Here is a 21,360-nt window from a genome sequence, read left to right as displayed (position 1 = left end):
CTCAACTGTCACTACATAAGCACGTTTTGGCGGGTTTGCGAAGCGGGAATCAAGGTTCAAAGTATTTTCCCAGGAGAGGAGCAAAGCCCCTTCCCAGGCAGTTTTCTAAAAACAAATCTTGGGGGACGCTGGTACAACAGATAACAGGTGGCCTTCACAGACTGGGAAGGAATGCAAGCTGTCTGAGCAGGTTTTGTTGTCCAGGGAAGAATGGTTTCATACATTTCACACAGTCAAAACGGACCATGAGTTACAGTTGCACAGCATCAATAGACTATTCGTGGCATTGAAACATTCATGGCAAGATCTGATTCTTGACAGCTAAAGACTTACAAAATTTATGGTGAGGTATGGGCTTTTGTGAGTCACTGCTCACTGCTTCAGATTTCTGAAGGCCAGCCGGGCTACCCTCTGAAACTGTGCACTCCTTTGTTAAATGTTACCAAAACATGACAATGTTAAAAAGTAGAACAGCGCTACAATGGTCACACACAATGCCTAGAAAGCAGAATTAATGCCTAGGAAGCAGGCCTGGGGAAGTGGTTTCTGCTTCAGGAATTCATAACATTTGTAGTGGGTCTGTAGATTGTCAGGGCGAAATAAAGCGCAGCTTTTTGTCGGATGAGATAAAAAAAAGGATAAGAATGTCCCCCTTGCAGTGCTGTTGAGTCTCATGCCACCTTCTTTTGAAGCACTTCCAAGGCCATCATGGCTGCCGCTGGGGTTCCGGTCGTGGAAGGTTATCACGGGGAAGACCAGTCCGACACCTGCTTGAAGGAACATGCCAGAAGAATAGGGTATCCCGTAATGATCAAAGCAGTTCGTGGTGGTGGAGGAAAGGTAAGGGGCACAGGAACATATTCCTTGCTGATTTTACGTTTTCACGTAGAAATAGTGCTGCCGAAAGATCCGCTGCCACAATCTTAGAACATCATGTAATGATTGCTGTGCCAGCGCGACCTCTGGAACCATGGCTTCTTTTTGTCATTCTCCTCAATATTATTTAAGATTCCTGTAACTGTTCATCGTGGTCTTCTGCTCAGGCACACATCCCTCCATCCTGCTTTTTAGAACAGGGCAGCAAACGTGACCTCTTGCTTTTCGTCAACTCCAACTCACTTTGCCTCCCCCAGCTTATTGAGAATATGCCACCTAGTGGGGTAGCATGAGGTTGCAGCTGCTAGGTATTCTTTTAGAATCTGCCTTTCTCACTGAGGACCAAATCGAAACGTTAACAATTTTTAAAGAGTTGGGTCTGGGTCAGTGTTCCCTCTAAGCTGAGTTAGTGTGAGCTAGCTTTGCCCCTGGCTCACACATTTTTGTCTTAGTTCAGGAAGAGTGGCCCCAGAGCAAACTAATTTATTTAGTTGTTCGCAACTTTAATGCCACAGAACAAAGCCAGTCGTTCACAGAGTAGAATTTTTACTCACAAGACTCCACAGCTTAGAGGGAGCCTTGGTCTGGGTCCCCCAGTTTTGTGGCCTCACATGGAGGTATCTGTGCACATTGGGCAGCTCCCCCCCCATGTGGTTTTTGCATGGGTAAACAGGAGCTCATCTCCCCTACTTTGTCCCTTAGCAGCACCATTCCAAGACCATTTGCCCCCCCGCCCCGCTTTTTTGAAGCTTTTCCCTACAGCCACTGCAGCTGCAGGGAACATGAGTCTGGGGAACAGTAACATTTAATGTGGCCCTGAGTCTCAAGGTGGATTAAACAAATGTACATAAGAAGAGCCCTGCTAGATCAGACCAGTGGTCCATCTAGTCCTGTCTTCTGTCTCACGCAGTGACCAGCCAGTTCCACTGGAGGGCCAGCAACAGGGCAGAGAGGCCGAGGCCTTCATAAGAACATCAGAAGAGCCCTGCTGGATCAGACCAGTGGTCCACCTAGTCTAGCATCCTGTCTCACTCAGTGGCCAACCAGTTCCTTTGGAGGGCCAACTACAGGGCAGAGAGGCCGAAGCCTTCATGAGAGCATCAGAAGAGTCCTGCTGGATCAGACCAGTGAGGGTCTACCTAGCCCAGCATCCTGTCTCACACAGTGGCCAACCAGTTCCTCTGGAGGGCCAGCAGCAAGGCAGGGGGGCTGAGGCCTTCCCCTGATGTTGCCTTCCTGTCACTGGGATTCAGAAGTTGACTCTGAGTGTGGAGGTTTTCTTCAGTTCCCATGGCTAGGAGGCACTGATAGACTTGATTTATCTAATCCGCTTTTACAGCTCTTTGTTCCTAGGGCCAAGACTGCAACTTTTGGTAGTGAATTCCACATTTTAATCCCTTGTTGTCTATGTAAAGTAAGTCAGTGCGGCATCTAATAAACAGTGTGCTAGGACCAGGATTACAGAAGTTTGAAACAATAGAAAGAATATTAGACATGATCTGCCTAAAAATGCAGAATGTGGAAGTACACCAGTGGAATAGAATGAAGAAAGAGCTAGACCAGTTTCCCACTCGCCTTATGCCTCTCTCATGCTCCTTTTCTCAGTGGGGCTTCCGTCCGATTTCACACTACCTGCTCCGGGGCTGCAACTAGCTTTGCCTTTTTCACGCAGCAAACAGAAACTGGTTTTTGGAGGTTTCTGTTCACCATGCGAAAAAGCCGAAGCTAATTGCAGCCCCAGGGCAGGTAGTGTGAAATCGGATGAAAGCCCTGCTGAGAAGAGGAGCGTGAGAGCAGCGTAAGGCGAGTCGGAAATCGGTCCTAGATAACACTTAAAACAAGAGCTAATGCATAGCATACACAGGGGTCCCCAGCCATTCTGAGTCTGTGGGCACCTTTGGGATTCTGACAGAGGGTGGTGGGTGCAATCTCAGAATGGCTGCTGCAGGGGGTGGAGCCACATTGTCATGATCCTGGGCCCAGGGAAGCCTGCTTAGGAGTTACTGGGAAAAGCCTACATCTCCCAGGATCCCCTCTCCCCCGCTGATTGGGTAGCAAGGGAAACAAGCCCAGAGAGGGGTGGGGCCTAGGAAGAGAATATATAAAGGCCAAGCCTAGGAAGTGGGTGTTCTTTCCCTGGAAGGCTTAGCTGGAGGCAGGCTGGCCTGGAGAGCTGGAAGCAGGGGAAAGGCCCTTACCCAAGGGGGTAAGTGTTAGTATTAGTTTAGGGACTGTATACATAGACGTGTTGGGGCATTTGTTTATTTTCCCTTCACCCTTTTACTGTTTTATGCACCTTGTTAATTTATATTGCACTGAAATAAATCTTTTTGTTGTCGTTTACTCTGCCTGGTTCTCATGCCCATTATTTGGCCTAGCTAAGGGAGGTCTGGAAGGTCTTGGGAGGGTACTCTGGGCCTTCTCAAGGGAGACCGGTAACCCAGAGTTGTGGCTGCAATTGGTAAGACCTCCCTGAGCTGTGACACACATGCACAGAGGGAAGCACAAGTGCCGGGAAGAAGAGGCGTAATAAAAAACGCACTGGGAAAGAGGGGTGGGAGCATAAACCTGATACTTCCCTGGAAGCTGCCCCTCATTCAGTGTTATTTTAATCTGTATAGCTGATCTCCAATGGCCAATCAGACAAGAGCCCCATCTCTTCCCCACCCACTTCCTAAGAACACTTGGAGGGCACCAAGAAAGGTGTTAATGGGCATCATGGTGGCTACAGGCACCATGTTGTGAACCCCCGGCATAGACAGTGGTACAGTCCACATTCCTGTTCCCTTTATAAAGCACCTTCCAGAACCTCTCTGTTATTGTAGCCATGACCCTTCTTTCTCCTGTGCAACCTCGTCAAGAACTCTGGGATACCTGCCATACTTTCTCTGTTTTATGAGCTCACTCAGTAGCCACTGATTTGTAGTTAGCAGGGGTGGAATTCTAGCGGGAGCTCCTTTACATATTAGGCCACACACCCCTGATGTAGCCAATCCTCCAGGAGCTTACAAAAAAGAGCCTTGCAAGCTCTTGGAGGATTGGCTACATCAGGGGTGTGTGGCCTAATATGCAAAGGAGCTTCTGCTAGAATTCCACCCCTGGAAGTTAGTAAGTTGTACTGATGGTCCCTGGAGCTAGCTTAGCAATAAATATGCTTGGTTTGGGAGATCCTGTTGCTTTTTCTCCCCCCCCCCCCCCCCCAATAACTCTCCCATTTCTTGTTTTTGTAACAAAGTGGCTGTGTTCCTTCCCAGGGCATGAGAATCGCTTTCTCCGAAAAAGAGTTTCAGGAGCAGTTGGAATCGGCCCGGAGAGAAGCAAAGAAGTCTTTCAACGATGACGCCATGTTGATAGAGAAATTTGTTGATAATCCAAGGTGACCAAACAATCTTACCCCGTGTGTAATCCTTTAAGGGAATGTACAAAGGAGGAGGGCAGCCAATGCGTGGAGGTTTCAGGTCAGAGAGAGTAGGAAAGGCATCATTTCCAAACATAAAAGACACAGTATGCAAGAAGCACACCAGCTTACCAAGCAAAAGCATTTGTTCAGCATTGTTCTGGTGGCATCTTAGTCTGTTCTATCAGAAACAGTTTGCATTAGTGAACACAGTTGCCATTGTCATGATCCTTCACTCATTTATTTTTTTAAAAATGCTACAGGCATGTGGAAGTTCAGGTGTTCGGCGATCAGCACGGCAATGCAGTCTACTTGTTTGAAAGAGACTGTAGCGTACAGAGAAGACACCAGAAGATCATTGAGGAAGCTCCAGGGGTAAGCAGCCATTTTCTGAAAAGACCATTGAAGAACTTGCAAATCCCCCCCTGGAAAAAAACTTGGGTTTTTTTGCTTCTCTAATTGGCATAATTTTGGTTGCTTTTTCCTTGTGCTGCCCGATTCACTGACCCCAAAACATGGGAAAGGGCCTTAACACGGAATTTCTTTTTTAGTTGTATTTAATTTTAATTGATGGTCTAACCCAGCATTCTATTTCCAGGCAATATGTAACTCGTCTCCCTAGAAGCACCAAGCAAATTGGTCTAGCAGATTCTGATCATTTATCGGTGGGATACTTGGCTATCAGAGGGTGCAGTTAGATTTTTTTTTTTTGGTGAGGGGAGAGATCTGTGACTGGATGTTCTGGTGTGTAGTTTCAAAAACAGCTGCGGGGAGAGGCATTGTAAGGAGAGGTGGGTCCAACCAGTTTACTTCAGGGGTCAAAATAAAAATAATGCAAGTGATGCCACAGAGAATGTATCAGCAAAATTGAGATGACCTTTGTGGGAGAATTAAGTTCTGTTCAAATAGAAGCGGACAGCCCTGTCCATGGCATGCCGTACACAGTTCCAGGCATGCTAAAATTGTAGTGCAGTCATTTACTTCAGGGGTCTCCCAAGATTTTTGAAGCCGTGAGCACTATCGGAATTTTGAGAGGTCCTCCCCACAAAATGGCTGCCACAGGAGGTGGAGTGAAACCCAAGATGGCTGCCGCAGGAGGCAGAGCCAGACTCAATATGTCTCACTTCACTTTGCATAAGAATAACAGAAGAAGAAGAAAAAGAAATGAAGGGATGACCAGGGGATGGAAGGGAGAACGAAAAGGAGGAAATGGAGCCACAAGCTTAGATGTTTAGTAGTTCTGCTGATCTTGAAGTGGCTGCTGCTATTGCAAAGGCCACTACCCATTTCCTGAAAAGCTCAGGGGGCAACTTGGGAAGTATTGCCGGGTTCCACAGTGCCCTCGGGCAGCATGTTGCAGAACCTTGCTTTACTTAATACTAACAGGGACTTCTCCATAGCTCTGATATCATAACTGTCCAGCAATTGTGGTCTACAGCCACCTGCAGATGACTTAGAATCCTAGAGTTGGAAGGGGCCATCCAGACCATCTAGTCCAACCCGCTGCTCCCTGCAGGATCAGCCTAAAGCATCTCCGACAAATAATCATCCAGCTGCGTTTTGAAGACTGCCAATGAAGGGGAGCTCACTTAGGACTTCTTAGGCTTCAACTTATACGTTAAAGACTTTTATTGTATTAATGGGTTTATTTTATTTTAACAGAGTTCGGGAATTGGCAAGTCCAGTTAGGTACGCCTTCTCCATCAGTCTAGTTCTCTGTGAATGGTCATATGTTGAAATGTAGCCTGTAGAACTATGTCCAAAGACTAGACAACATTTTAGTATCCATTTTTGCTCTGTAGCAAGAGCAGAATGCTGCTCTGTGTAATCAGACCCCTGTCTCATTTGTTCCTAGCCAGGAATTAAACTTGATGTGAGAAGAAAACTCGGAGAGGCGGCTGTCAAGGCTGCTAAAGCTGTGAATTACGTTGGGGCAGGTACTGTAAGCTTCCCTGGATGCTCCTGTGGTGTTGGGTTCATGCTTTGGTTGTAGTTTGTAGATCTGCTCTGCTAATGGCCGTGCTCACTTCCAGAATACAAGAAGAGACCTGCCAGGTCAGACCAGTGGTCCATCTAGTCCAGCATCCTGTCTCACCAGTAACTCTGAAGGGCCAACAACAGGCCAAGGCCTTCATGAGAACATGAGAAGACCCTTGCTGGATCAGACCAGTGGTCCATCTAGTCCAGCATCCTGTCTCACACAGTGGCCAACCAGTTCCTCTGGAGGACCAACAACAGGCCAAGGCCTTCATAAGAACCTAAGAAGAGCCCTGCTGGATCAGACCAGTGGTCTATCTAGTCTAGCACCATGTATCACACAGTGGCCAATAATTTCCTCTGGATGGTCAGCAACAGGCCAATAACAAGACCTTCTGATGTTGCCTTCTGGCTCGGGGTTTCAGAGGCTTAATGCCTCTGGATGGTGGGGGTTAGCCACCATGGCTAGGAGCCACTGATAGACATCCTCCATGAATCTATCTAATCCCCTTTTAAGCCTATTTATATTTTGATATTTGAAAGACAAATACTGATATCATCTTCTTTTTCTTCTGAAGGATTTTGAAGCTCATTGAGATTATCGTTTTGTATTTCATTTAAGATGAACTTTATGCCAGGGACAATGACTGTGTTACTTTCGGACTTACCTGGAGAAGGCATTTCCCACCTCTGTGTAATATTCCTTTCCTTAAATATTCCAGGCACGGTAGAATTCATCATGGATAGCGAGCACAACTTCTACTTCATGGAGATGAACACTCGGCTGCAAGTGGAGCATCCAGTCACAGAGATGATCACGGGGACTGACCTGGTGGAGTGGCAATTGAGGGTAAGGACTGGCAGGTAAAATGCAGGAAGCATCAGTGCCGAGGTCATGTCCAGCAGCCCTTATTTTGCATATGCAGGCTCTCCCCTTTGAATTGTCACTGAATTTTTGCTCCTCTTGCCTGATTCTGAATTGAGCAGGGAATGAAGAACTGTGAGTTGGATCTTCTCCAGATTGTGTCTTAGTGACTTCTCCTTCTCCCTTCTCTTCCCTGCTTTGCTAACAATGTAGAGCAGAGGTGGCCAAACTGTGACTTGGGAGCCACATGTGGCTCTTTCACACATATTGTGTGGCTCTTGAAGCCTTCACTGCCCCATCAGCCGACTTGGAGAAGGCATTTCTCTCTTTAAAACATTTATCCGAGACAAGCCAGCCAGCAGCTTGGAGAAGCCATTTAAAGTTAAAGTTGCTTTCTTTTCACCTCTCCCTCATCTATTTCCTTCCTTCCTTCCTTCCTTCCTTCCTTCCTTCCTTCCTTCCTTCCTTCCTTCCTTCCTTCCTTCCTTCCTTCCTTCCTTCCTTCCTTCCTTCCTTCCTTCCTTCCTTCCTTCCTTCCTTCCTTCCTTCCTTCCTTCCTTCCTTCCTCCTTGCGGCTCTCAAACACCTGATGTTTATTCTATGTGGCTTGTACATTAAGCAAGTTTGGCCACCCCTGATGTCGAGTAAACCATCATATCAATTATTGAGGTGTAAGATAAAGGTAAAGATAAATGCTTGCAGGGAGCATGGGATGTCCTCCTGTCCCTGGAATAGGGTGGTGGTGGGAGGTGCCAGCTGACTTACCTGACTGACAGCAGGAGGAGTGGTCAGTTGACCTAGAAGAGAAGGAGAACAGACTTATCTGTTGAACTGCTGTATACATTTTATGGATTAGTTGTCCCCTTCCCGTTCATATGTGATGTTCTGTCTTTATGAGATGTAAATTTTTGCGATGCGCTATTAAGAAATTTAAGGTTATTTTTTTCTAATTTTTCAGTATTTTGTATTTATTTCTTTAAAAGTATTGCTTGGATATTCTACACAGAAGCGCAGTTTCTCCTCTTTGCCTCATCTAGGACAGCTTAGCACAGAGACATTTTGAATCTGACAAAGGGTAATTAATAACCCCTAATGGAAGACCGTTGATCTCTGAGGCTCCAACTGCAACTGTCTATACAACCATTGTAAAAGCTGGAGAGTGTCTAAATATAAATGTGAAGGAAATACTGGGTGTTTCATTATTGAATTCAAGGCTTTCCCTAGTGTACTGCAGCCTGAAGAAGGTGAATGAAACGGATAGTTAACTAGGCAATCCATTGCTGCTGCTGTAGCTGTAACATCAACCTTCTATTGTAATTTTGCCAATGTTAAAATCTGGCATCTAGTGTGTAGGGTTTTTCTGTCAATAATATTGACAGAATAATAAATTGTTTGTTTCAAAATATAGAGTAGCAAGCCAAGACTTGCATCAAAAGTTGTTACTTTTATACAGGTTTTTTTTCCTTTTGTTAACAATATCACTTTTCTGTATAGCCATCTCTTTCTGTGTATCATCTAGGACAGTGGCTGTAATTCTTCAAATCGTAGTGTAAACGTTAGTTATTATTCACGGATTTTTTTAAATCAGTATTTCAGTTTGCGTTGTGTTCTTTATCCATGATCCTTTGATATCAGGACTTCCTCTTGCTTCCCTTTGTAGGTTGCTGCAGGAGAGGAACTCCCTTTGACTCAGGAAGAGATCTCATTCAAGGGACATGCGTTCGAAGCCCGGATCTATGCTGAAGATCCCAACAACAACTTCATGCCAGGCGCTGGTCCTTTGTTGCATGTGTCCACGCCGCTTGCCGACAGCTGCACCCGCATAGAAACTGGGGTAAGACAAGGTAAAACTGGAAAGCCTTCACTGGGAAAACGTGCAAGGAAGCCTTTTCATGCTTAAACATAGTTTCCTTCAGAACTTTATTGGTGGTTATTAGCCATCAGTGGCTATCAGCCACAGTGTATTGTTGGAACTCTCTGTCTGGGATATTCTTGGTGCTTGAGGGGTGGGGGAACAGTGGGAGGGCTTCTGGTGTCCTGGCCCCGCTGGTGGACCTCCTGATGGTGCCTGTTTTTTTGGCCATGTGTGACACAGTGTTGGACTGGATGGGCCATTGGCCTGATCCAGCATGACTTCTCTTATCTTCCTTCCTTCCTTCCTTCCTTCCTTCCTTCCTTCCTTCCTTCCTTCCTTTGGAGCAGAGGTCCATCAGTGGCTATTAGCCACAAGAAGAAGTTTTTGGATTTATATCCCGCCCTATACTCTGAATCTCAGAGCGGTCACAATCTCCTCTACCTTCCCCCCCACAAAAAACACCCTGCGAGGCAGGTGAGGCTGAGAGAGCTTTTACAGCAACTGCCCTTTCAAGGACAGCTTCTATGAAAGCTATGGCTGACCCAAGGCCATCTCAGCAGGTGCAAGTAGAGGAGTGGGGAATCAAGATAGAACTCTCTCTCTGGGCCAAGTGATGCTCTGTATTCTTGGTGCTTGGTACTTGGCGGGGGGGGGGGGGGCAACAGTGGAAGGGCTTCTGATGGACCTCCTGATGGTGCCTGTTTTTTTTGGCTATTGTGTGACACAGAGTGTTGGACTGGATGGGCCATTGGCCTGATCCAACATGGCTTCTCTTATGTTCTTATGTGACACGGAGTGTTGGACTGGATGGGCCACTGGCCTGATCCAACATGGCTTCTCTTATGTTCTTATGTGACACAGAGTGTTGGACTGGATGGGCCACTGGCCTGATCCAACATGGCTTCTCTTATGTTCTTATGTGACACAGAGTGTTGGACTGGATGGGCCACTGGCCTGATCCAACAGGGCTTCTCTTATGTTCTTATGTGACACAGAGTGTTGGACTGGATGGGCCATTGGCCTGATCCAACAGGGCTTCTCTTATGTTCTTCTGTGACACAGAGTGTTGGACTGGATGGGCCATTGGCCTGATCCAACATGGCTTCTCTTATGTTCTTATGTGACAGAGTGTTGGACTGGATGGGCCATTGGCCTGATCCAACATGGCTTCTCTTATGTTCTTATGTGACACGGAGTGTTGGACTGGATGGGCCACTGGCCTGATCCAACATGGCTTCTCTTATGTTCTTCTGTGACTCAGAGTGTTGGACTGGATGGGCCATTGGCCTGATCCAAGATGGCTTCTCTTATATTCTTATGTGGTGGTAGAGGAAGATGCCACCAAGTCACGGCCGAATGATGGCAACCCTGCAGCGTTTTCAAGGCAAGAGACAGTCAGAGGTGGTTTGCCGTTGCTTGCCTCTGACTTACAGCGACCCCGATGGGGTTTTTAAGTCAAGAGTTGCACAGAGGTGATTTGATATTGCCTGCCTCTGTGTAGCAACCCTGGACTTCCCAGGTGCTCTCCCATCCAAGTACTAACAAGGGCTGACCCAATTTAGCTTCCAAGATAAGGCTAGCGTGGGCTAACTAGATCAGGGCATTCTTCTGTGTAAGAAGAAGAATTGCAGATTTATACCCCACCTTTCTCTCTGAATCAGAGACTCAGAGCAGCTTTCAATCTCCTATATCTTCTCCCCCCACCACAGTCACCCTGTGGGGTGGGTGGGGCCAGGAGAGCTCTCCCAGCAGCTGCCCTTTCAAGGACAACCTCTGCCAGAGCTATGGCTAACCCAAGGCCATTCCAGCAGGTTCAAGTGGAGGAGGGGGGAACAACAGAGCATAGAGGCTGAGGCCTTCCCCTGATTTATCTCCTGGCTCTGGGATTGGGAGGCTGACTACCTTTGAATGCAGAGGTTTCCTTTAGCCCCCATGGCTAGTAGCCATTAACAGATCTGTCTTCCATGAATCTGTATAATCCCCTTTAAAGCTTTCTATCCCTGTGGCCAGGGCTTTTTTTTTTAGTAGAAAAAGCCCAGCAGGAACTCATTTGCCTATTAGGCCACACCCCTTGACACCAGGCCAACCAGAACTGCATTCCTGGGCATTCCTGCTCAGAAAAAAAGCCTTGCCTGTGGCCATCAGTACATGCTCTGACAGCCTTGCTATCCTATGGGACCTTGCTGGGTGACGCTGGCCCCGTCACTCCTTCTCTCAGCCTGACCTACCTCACAGGGTGGTTATTAGGATAAAATTGGAGAGGGGAGAATCATGTCGTAAGCAGCGTTCCCTGTAAGCCGAGTTCGTTTTTTTAGCCTCTGGCTCACACGTTTTTGTCTTAGCTCAGCCTGCTCAGGAAGGAGGACCCCAGAGCGCACCAATTTATGCAGCAGCAGCTCACGGTTTTAATGCCAGTAGCTCACAAAGTAGAATTTCTGCTCACAAGACTCCACAGCTTAGAGGGAACATGGGTTGGAAGCCACTTAAGAGCTTCATTGTTTGTTTGTTTTGTTTAATTCATTTGTACCCCACATGGTGGAGAAAGGTAGGGTGTAAATATCTCATGACAGCAATAATCCAGGACTATGGGAGAGTGAGCAGGCAGCATGCTGTGTAGGGAGGCTGAGGCAGCCATATCCCCATTCAGATAGGCAGTGAAAGAACTGCCCCAGCTGCAGGCCACAGGGCAGATCTTGGAGAGCACTGTGGAGAGCCAGTTTGGTGTAGTAGTTAAGTGTGTGGATTCTTATCTGGGAGAACTGGGTTTGATTCCCCACTCCTCCACTTGCACCTGCGGGAATGGCCTTGGGTCAGCCATAGCTCTGGCAGAGGTTGTCCTTGAAAGGGCTGCTGCTGTGAGAGCCCTCTCAGCCCCACCCACCTCATGGGATGTCTGTTGTGGGGGAGGAAGGTAAAAGAGATTGTGAGCCGCTCTGAGACTCTTCGGAGTGGAGGGCGGGATATAAATCCAATATCTTCTTCTTCCCAGACAGCTTCAGCCTTTTGTCGGTTCCATCCATTGTCTAGAGAGAGCCAGTTTGGTGTAGTTAGTGCATGGGCTCTTATCTGGGAGAACCAGGTTTGATTCCCCACTCCTCCACATGCAGCTGCTGGGTGATCTTGGGTCAGCCACAATTTCTCTCAAGGCTGTTCTCTCAAGAGCAGTTCTCTCAGAGCTCTCTCAGTCCCACCTACCTTGTAGGGTGTCTGTTGTAGGGAGGCGAAGGGAAAAGAGATGGTAAGCCGCTCTGAGACTCCTCCAGCTAGTGAAGGGCAGGGTATAAATCCAATCTCGTCTCTCCTTTTTCTTCTTCGTCTCTTCTAGTACAGATTTCAGTCCACCAGGTATGATAACACAATCTCATCAAATATTTATTTTATTATTAATCAGATTCTTCTTACTTTAAATTTCAGATTGATCAGATTTATCAAATAAAATGGGAGTCCCTAAGCAGGGAAAGTTTGCATAATTCCAAGGGACTTTTTCTGTTCAAATTTGCTTTTCCATGCCTTTTGATTGCAGGAGATGAGGTTTCCATACACTACGACCCTATGATCGCTAAATTAGTAGTTTGGGCAGAGGATCGTCGAGCAGCCTTGAGGAAGTTAAGATACTGCCTTCGACAGTACAATGTGAGTATCAGAGGTCCAGCAGGATTTGAGAAGGAATTAGATTAAAAAGTTACTGTGTATGGTGAGAGGCCATTTGTGTAAGCTTGTGTGTTTGTGTGTATGTGTTGAGTGACATCAAGTCTCTTCCAACTCACCGTGACCCTATGAATCAATATCCTCCAAACCGTCCTGTTGTTAACAGCCTTGCTTGGATCTTACAAACTTGAGGGCCACGACTAACAGCTGCCTAAGTAGTGATAAAGAAACAACAGCAAAAGCACAGTAAAATTGAAAGCGATGTTAAAATGTCTGGGGCCAAAACAGCATAAATTGAAGCACATAAAAAGCTGAGCAAAAAGTTTGAGCGGATTTTCTTAGCACCTGCAGAGAAGTCATCTAAATAACCTGGTGGTGGTTGTCGGAAAGGCGATGGATTATTTTATCTACCACGGAACTCGAATCTAGCCTGGCTGAAGTGATTCATGCTGAGTGGTGAACAGAGCCAGTGCGGGGCAGTGGTTAGGGCGTCAGACTAGGACCTGGGAGATTCCGGTTCGAAATCTGGGAGCCAAGCACTTTGCCAAGTCCTAAGTTTGGAACAGTACAGAGAAGGTTAGCATGGCCCCTGCTTAAAAGGAATTGAGTCCATTGGATGAAATCCATGTTGCTAGAGCAAATAAATGTTGCCAAAAAATTGTAACGTTTCCAAGTTGTTCACATAATTAGGCCTCGTTATATTTGGAGAGCCGTTTAAATCCATACATTGAATTAAAACTGAAAGTCTGGGTAAGTCTTTTCCCTTCTAACTTTAAGGGACTTATTTTCCCCTCCTGACTATATTGAAAATGATTAAAATTCCACAATATTTTTTCACAGTTCAAATAAGATTCAATAGGGCTGCGTTCAGGTGCCATGATGAAGTTCCCGATTAGCGTCAGTTCATGCTGAGTGGTGAACAGAGCCCGTGTGGGGCAGCGGTTAGGGCGTCAGACTAGGATCTGGGAGATTCAGGTTCGAATTTGTGCTCTGCTGTGAAAGCTGGCTGGGTGACCTTGGGCCCTTCACACGCTCCCAACCTAACAGGCCTCATAGGGTTGTTGCGAGGATTCAATGGAGGCAAGGAGAAGGTTGTAAGCCACCTTGGGTCCCCATGGGGGAGAAAAGTTGGATATAAATGAAATGAATAAGATTAATTGTGGCTAACAGTACTATTTATTGAATCTGATCACATTTAGTGATCCAGAATGAACCCGCCTGCCTGGAAACTTAAGTAAGAAACACAGTTTGCCGGCTGCTGTTGAGAGCCAACAGCTGCAGGAGTGGCAAAGGGGGTTTTGTGCCTCTCTGGCACTGTGGCGCTGTGCCCTGGGGGCAGGGCCACCAAACAAGCTAGGATTAAGCCGGGGTTCCCGCATCTGGATGAAAATAACCCGAGTTAGGCTAGAACTCAGGATCCACGACCAGTTAAGAATCCTCGTTTGTGGGCCTCTTGCTAACCAGAATTTCTGGGCTGAGCAGCATACGGACATGCTAAACCAAAACTTATTAGCCACTTCTGAACGCAGCCTGGGTTTCAGTTCGCACCCACACCGATTTCCCACTAGCCTGACCTCGCTCTCGCGCCCCTCTTCTCAACGGGGCTTCTGTCGGATTTCGGACAAGCTGCCCCGAGGCTGCAACTCGCTTTGCTTTTTTTTTGCACAACAAACAAGATCTTCTGAAAAACAGTTTCTGTTTGCCGTGCAAAAAAGGCGAAGCTGGTTGCAGCCCCAGAGCGGATAGTGTGAAATCTGATGGAAGCCCCGCGGAGAAGAGCATGAGCGCGGCATAAGGCCAGTGGAGAAAACCCAAGACACCATCCGCAAACACTGGCAAAGATTCTCGCACCAGGCTGGGTCTAGCAGAGAGAGGCATCGGCTTCCAGAGAAGGTTTCTGCTGATGCTGAGGAGCTCCTGGAGGGGTTCCTGTGGTTCAGTGTGGAACATGCCTTACCAGCGTAAGACATTTAAAGAAATGTGTTTTTAACATGGCATTCATATGCGAGCGTCCCATTCATAACTGCTGCATTATTAAAAGGCGTGTCTGCTCATAGAACGTATGAATGTAAAGTCCTTACCTGAATTCTTGTTTTCACCTAGCGCTTCTCTCCCCCCCCCCCCCCCCGCACAGATTGTAGGGCTGAGCACCAACATTGATTTCTTACTGAGTCTCTCAGGCCACCCGGAGTTTGAGGCTGGGAACGTTCATACCAGCTTCATCCCTCAACACTACAAGGAGCTCTTCCCGCCCAAGGAGGCCGTCTCTAAAGTGGCCCTGTGTCAGGCAGCCTTCGGGCTCCTGCTGAGAGAGAAGGTGGCAACGGATGCTTTTGGAGTGCGCTCCGGAGGTCAGTCGTGAGTCGTCTTTTTCCTTTTAGAGCGCATGGTGCCTCTTACCATCGTGGAGAATGTTGTGTGTGTGCGTGCCATAGGGTTTTCAAGGCAGGAGATGAACAGAGGTGGTTTGCCAATGCCTGCCTCTACATGACGCCCCTGGTATTCCTTCGAGGTCTCCCATCCAAGCACTAACCGGGGCTGACCCTTCTTAGCTTCTGAGATCTGACAAGATCAAGCTACCCTAGGTTATCCATGTTGGAGGTGTTAAGAAGGGACCTGGTATGGGGGAGGGGGGGGGAAGGACAGACAGGCATTTGAACATAGTATTTTTTTTCCTGACCCAATAACAATTTACAGGAACTGGGGTTAAGAGTTAACTTTAGCTTGGAGAAATGTCGACTGCGGGGTGACACGATAGAGGTTTACAAGGTTATGCACGGGATAGAGAAGGTGGAGGAAGAAGTACTTTTCTCCCTTTCTCGCAATATGAGAACTCGTGGGCACTCAATGAAATTGCTGAGCAGTCAGGTTAGAACTGATAAAAGGAAGTCCTTCTTCACCCAAACGGTGATTAACACATGGAATTTAGTGCCACAGGAGTTGGTGGCGGCTACAAGCATAGCCAGCTTCTAGAGGGGATTGGATAAACATCTGGAGCAGAGGTCCATCAGTGTCTGTTAGCCACAGGGTATAGATGGAACTCTCTGTCTGGGGCAGGTGATATTCTGTATTCTTGGTGCTTGGGGGGCAACAATGGGAGGACTTCTAGAGTTCTGGCCCCACTGGTGGACCTCTTGATGGCACTTGGGTTTTTTTGGCCACTGTGTGACACAGAGTGTTGGACTGGATGGGCCATTGGGCTGATCCAACATGGCTTCTCTTATGTTCTTAAGAGCAGCCATATCTTAGAGACCAAAGAGAATCCAGCAGGGGGGATGGGGGGGAAGGTCCAAGACGCAAAGCTGCTTTCTTCAGACTCGCTAAAACATATCCTAAGAAACCTTGTTAATCTCTAAGAACTGCTGGACTCTAATCTAGCTGTTCTGCTGCTGAGTAACAGTAGCTGCTCTCTGATCAGAACTGGGGTTGCGAAGCTCACATGTACCCAAATCCTTTGCTTGTAAAAGCTTTCCTGTGTATGTCAATAAAAACTTCCATCTGAATGTGCACAAGAGGAAGGGTGTGCGTTTAGGTGGATTGGGCAGGCCCTGCTTGCAACAGTACCACGCACACCTCACAATGCGCACGTTGACCACGTAAGAGAGTGGCAAACAATACAGGCACAGTTGTCTACTGTTAAACTAGGATCTCCTGAAAAGAGTTCACACTTGTAGGGATGCCAGCCTCCAGGTTGGACCTGGGGATCTGCTAGAATTACAGCTCGTCCCTAGATTACAGAGCTCACCTCCCCTGGAGAAAATGGATGTTTTGGAGGGTAGACTCTGTGGCATTGCACCCTGTTGAGGTCCTGCCCTTCTCCAGGCTCCACCCCCAAATCTCCAGGAGTTTTCCAACCTGGATCTGGCAACCCTAGTTCACAGAGGTATCAGCAGGACACATTCAAGATGGACGACCTCGCTTGGGCCTGATTCAGAGAGAGAGAGAGAGAGAGAGAGAGGTAGATGCACTTAAGATGCCCTAGGCATCTAGTTAACTTCCTTAGATAATTTAAGTCCTGGCAAGAGACATGCCTCAATAATGTTTTAAGTTCATTATGGGTACAGCAATAAACAAGTGATACTGTTAGAGAATCTTTGCTTCCATTCCAGTGCTTTATTACAGCATAACTGTTTTGTATTTTTAACTCAGTAGACAATTAGAACACATTCCTAGCCCGACTCCCTTATAACCTATGCAGGAAGAGGGGTCACCAAGCCACCATCACCCATCCACCCGCCCCCCCGCCCTCCCCCCCGCAGCAAGAGCAGCCAACTGCATTGAAAAAGAAGATTTCAAGAAGGTTTGGGACAGTGTTCCCTCTACGCTGAGTTAGTGTGAGCTAGCTCACAGTTTTTTAGCCTCCAGCTCACTCATTTTTGTCTTAGCTCATGAAGGATGGCCCCAGAGCACACTGATTTATGCAGTTGCCATATCGCTCACTTACAACTTTAATGCCAGTAGCTCACAAAGACAAATTTTTGCTCCCAAGACTCCACAACTGAGAGCTGAGGTGTTAAACACACGGCCCATGGGCTGGATCAGGCCGCAGAGGGCTCCAATCAGGCCCTCCAGCAACTGGCTGTCATCTGCTTCATTTTCCATTGCCTGCTTTTTTCTGTTGCCATTTTGTGTTTCTCCCTGGATGCCAGGCAGCAAAGCAGCCTTTCCCTCTCCCCCCTCCCTTTTCCCAAAGGAAGGAGGGAGGAGCAGCCTCAGCCAATGAGGGAGCTTGGCTCTATAGCTCTGCTGGGTGATTAAGTTTGCCAGGCTCAATTAATCACCCTGCAGAGCTACTGAGACAAGCCTCCCTTCCTTCTAATTAATGGCTGAGGCTCCTCCCCCTCCTCATGCCCCGGAGAAGGAAAGAAAGAGCCAGAGCATCCTTTGCATAGTCCCCACCATCAGGAGAGCTACAAAGAGTGTTTTTAAGACTAGCAACGTTTTAGTGAAGGTATGAGCTTTTTGCGTTGCTAGAGAAAGAGAGAAAGTTTTATTGGGCTTTTTATGGGTGTATCTGGGTTCCCCTCCTCTTTTTCACTGTACTCATGCCCTCCAGTCTTTCTCAATAGGAAAGCATGTGGACTATTTAGAAGAGAAATATCAGCATTAGGCTGAGAGTGTGTTCCACCCCACATTTACTCAGCAGATGTTCCTTAATTTTTCTTTCACATTTTCCTTTGATTGGGGGTCTTGAATTTAGACTTCCCAGATAGTAGGCTGACACTGACCACTGTACATGGCTGTCTCTCTGTCCTTGTAGTTATTTTTTGATGGGAAGTTGTATTTTTTTTTTAGTTAGTCATTTTTCTGGGGAAAATTATAGTTTTGTAGACAAGCACATAGCCTTCAGTCTGTGCCATGGTGCCTTCACATGTTCTTGCCTAGTATGGGAAGCAACTTCTGTACAAAAGCTCACAATGCCCAGCTGCTTCACGTTCCTCTGGGTCTTAGGCTCAAAGCATTGACCATGAGATGTCTGTAATGAATGTCAATGAATCAAAAGTAGGTTTGCAACTTACAGATGTGCACACCTGAACAGTACATAAGAACATAAGAGAAGCCATGCTGGATCAGGCCAATGGCCCATCCAGTCCAACACTCTGTGTCACATAAGAACAGAAGAGAAGCCATGCTGGATCAGGCCAATTGCCCATCCAGTCCAACACTCTGTGTCACATAAGAACAGAAGAGAAGCCATGTTGGATCAGGCCAATGGCCCATCCAGTCCAACACTCTGTCACATAAGAACATAAGAGAAGCCCTGTTGGATCAGGCCAATGGCCCATCCAGTCCAACACTCTGTGTCACATAAGAACAGAAGAGAAGCCATGTTGGATCAGGCCAATGGCCCATCCAGTCCAACACTCTGTGTCACATAAGAACATAAGAGAAGCCATGTTGGATCAGGCCAATGGCCCATCCAGTCCAACACTCTGTGTCACATAAGGACATAAGAGAAGCTTTGTTGGATCAGGCCAATGGCCCATCCAGTCCAACACTCTGTGTCACACAGTAGCCAAAATATATACACACTGTGGCTAATAGCCACTGATGGACCTCTGCTCCATATTTTTATATAACCCCCTCTGCATATTCAAGCCTGGTACAGCACAGACATTGTCTGCAGTTTTTGATGCAATAATTCATAGCAAGAGGTGACATTTATCAGAGACTGTAAAACAAAATATTGCAAGCGTGCTAATATTTTAAGCATGTTTTATTTTAAGTTTTAAAAAATCTTTAATTGTGTATCTCTGCCCTTTATAAAGTTTATATGTCCGCTGCCTGGCATTACATTTTATGATACACATGGCCCGGCCCAACAAGGTCTCATTTATGTCAAATCTGGCCCTCATAGCAAATGAGTATGATACCCCTGGCTTAGAGGGAGCATTGGTTTGGGATAGGATCACAATGGAACATAGAGCCAGTTTGGTGTAGTGGTGAAGTGTGCGGACTCTTATCTGGGAGAACTGGGTTTGATTCCCCACTCCTCCACTTGCAGCTGCTGGAATGGCCTTGGGTCAGTTATAGCTTGTGTAGGAGTTGTCCTTGAAAGGGCAGCTGCTGTGAGAGCCCTCTCAGCCCCACCTACCTCACAGGGTGTGTGTTGCGGGGGGTGGGGAAGGTAAAGGAGATTGTGAGCCGCTCTGAGACTCTTAAGATTCAGAGTATAGGATGAGATAGAAATCCAGTATCTTCAATAGTGGGCTTGTCTTGATAGCACCTGTGCCTGCAGTGGGTTTTTCCTTGGAAGCTCTTCCCTTAAGTCATGGAGACATTTCTGCATTGTCTTACTGGTCTCTGCAACGGAGCACCAGCTCTTGCTCTGTTTTCCCATCTCTTTGAGTTGGAGTTCAGCTTTGTAACGAGGTTGCTTTTGAACCATGACGGCTGAGGCCAGGTACAGCTGCTACAGACAAGACTGACAGTGGGGTGACGGAGCTCTGGATCATGGCTGTGTAGAAGAAGAAGAAGATACTGGATTTATATCCCGCCCTCCACTCCGAAGAGTCTCAGAGCGGCTCACAATCTCCTTTATCTCCCTCCCCCACAACAGACACCCTGTGAGGTGGGTGGGGCTGAGAGAGCTCTCCCAGCAGCTGCCCTTTCCAGGACAACCTCTGCCAGAGCTATGGCTGACCCAAGGCCATTCCAGCAGGTGCAAGTGAAGGAGTGGGGAATCAAACCCGGTTCTCCCAGATAAGAGTCCGCACACTTAACCACTACACCAAACTGGTTCTGGTGTATGTTTGGGAAGGATGTTGCTGGGGGGGCGGGTTGTATGTTTGCTTTTTAATCTGTTGTCTTTAAAGCGTAAACTTTGCGTTTTTGAAAATATATATTCTAGATAAGTTCTCACCATTTGCATCCAGCAGCGGCAGGAGACTAAACATGCCCTTCGTTAGGAACCTGATTCTTCGAGATGGTGAAAACGGTAAGTGGCTTTAACGGGGAGTAAAGGGAATTTGACTGACGGGTTTTGCCCCGGTTTGTGCGTAGGAAAGGAAGGCAAAGAGATACGAATATCAACACAGTGTTGTTATGAACGCACAGCTTGCAAAGATCGCTCAGCGCTTCTTGGTTGGCGCAGCACTTGGCATGTCTTGCACACAGATGTCCCATTCTTTTCACTTCCATAACCACCTTCTCTTGCAAATCCCAGCTTTGTTTATGCTGCTGCTACTATAGGTTTTTCTATGTTTCTTAACATACATTTCTATCTTTCTTCCTGTTTTTTTTAAAAAAAGACTACTGGTAGAACTTACAGTCAAATAGACTAAAAAACAAGAATGAATGCAGTGGACATACGAAGCCCCAAAACAATCAGCTTCAGTAAAACAGTCAAACCGTAACAACTTTCAGAAGGAAGGAAGGAAGGCCTTAGTGGGCCTCCTGCATGCAGGTAGTCAAGCCCCTCTGAGCAAGGTGTTCCAAAGAGGGGGCCCATGGCAGAGAAGGGGATCTTTAGTTAGTCATGTAGTGGGCTCTTCAATACTCCCATTTTTGTCACATGGCTTCATTTTTTTTCTTTTCTGTATGTGTTTTGCTCCCTCTACTGGTCAGTTTGATATTACATGGCTATATCTCCAGCCTATTTTCCTGCAGCTTTACACTGTAAATATGCTGGAAATATGTGATGTAATATTGAACCAGCCACTAGAGGGAGCCAAGCGTGTGTGTGTTTGGAATCTGCCCCCTCTTCCATCTGCGCAGTTCATATTAATAGAAGAGGCAGGAAGGGCGATTTCCTTCCCCACTGCGCTGCAACCCTCTAACCCAGGGGTGGATGTCAAAGGGGACACCTCCTTCCTCTATCACCAGCAGAAAAGCTGGGTTGGATTCAAAGTCCATCTTCCGTTAGCAGATTGGAGTAGGGGGCTTTTGTTTGTGTTAGCCTCCCGCTGCTTATTGCACAGTGCTTTGGGGTTCCCTTGACGCCCTCCCCCCCCCCCCCGAGCATTATTTCCAGGGACCTGGTGGTGCAGGGGAATGCAGCAGGGAGGGGGAGCAGCAGGAAAGTTCTGTTCTGCAATCGGAGAATGCTGTTTATGTAATTTTGGTGCTGGTCCATAGTTTTTTTCCAGTTCACTAAAGGTACTTTGGAATTGCTGCTCATGTTGAGCACTCTCCTTTCCCTTTTCTTTCTAGTAAACAGGTTTTGTGGGTTTTTTGTTTTGTTTTGTCATCTTCTCTCACAACCACCTTTGTGCCTTCTGCTATGCATTGCCTTCTGCCCAA

The 21,360-nt window shown here is 47.1% G+C and overlaps 1 protein-coding gene and 1 non-coding gene across 2 annotated transcripts in view; both read left to right on the top strand.

Moving 5' to 3' along the window:
• LOC132574271 (methylcrotonoyl-CoA carboxylase subunit alpha, mitochondrial-like) overlaps window positions 1-21,360 on the top strand; it is a 46,275-nt gene that overhangs the window by 13,090 nt on the left and 11,825 nt on the right. Inside the window, exons 6-14 of the mRNA XM_060242626.1 lie at window positions 693-840; window positions 4,131-4,252; window positions 4,537-4,648; window positions 6,129-6,210; window positions 6,973-7,100; window positions 8,776-8,959; window positions 12,494-12,603; window positions 14,753-14,969; window positions 19,970-20,056. Of these exons, the coding sequence (XP_060098609.1) occupies window positions 693-840; window positions 4,131-4,252; window positions 4,537-4,648; window positions 6,129-6,210; window positions 6,973-7,100; window positions 8,776-8,959; window positions 12,494-12,603; window positions 14,753-14,969; window positions 19,970-20,056 (1,190 nt within the window). The remainder of the gene's footprint in view (window positions 1-692; window positions 841-4,130; window positions 4,253-4,536; window positions 4,649-6,128; window positions 6,211-6,972; window positions 7,101-8,775; window positions 8,960-12,493; window positions 12,604-14,752; window positions 14,970-19,969; window positions 20,057-21,360) is intronic.
• LOC132574535 (U6 spliceosomal RNA) lies at window positions 13,150-13,251 on the top strand. The gene has a single exon (XR_009555613.1). It is a non-coding gene; the product is annotated as a U6 spliceosomal RNA (small nuclear RNA).

This window comes from Heteronotia binoei, chromosome 6, assembly GCF_032191835.1.
Source record: "Heteronotia binoei isolate CCM8104 ecotype False Entrance Well chromosome 6, APGP_CSIRO_Hbin_v1, whole genome shotgun sequence".
NCBI lineage: Eukaryota > Metazoa > Chordata > Lepidosauria > Squamata > Gekkonidae > Heteronotia > Heteronotia binoei.
This window is presented reverse-complemented; position numbering and strand designations above follow the sequence as displayed.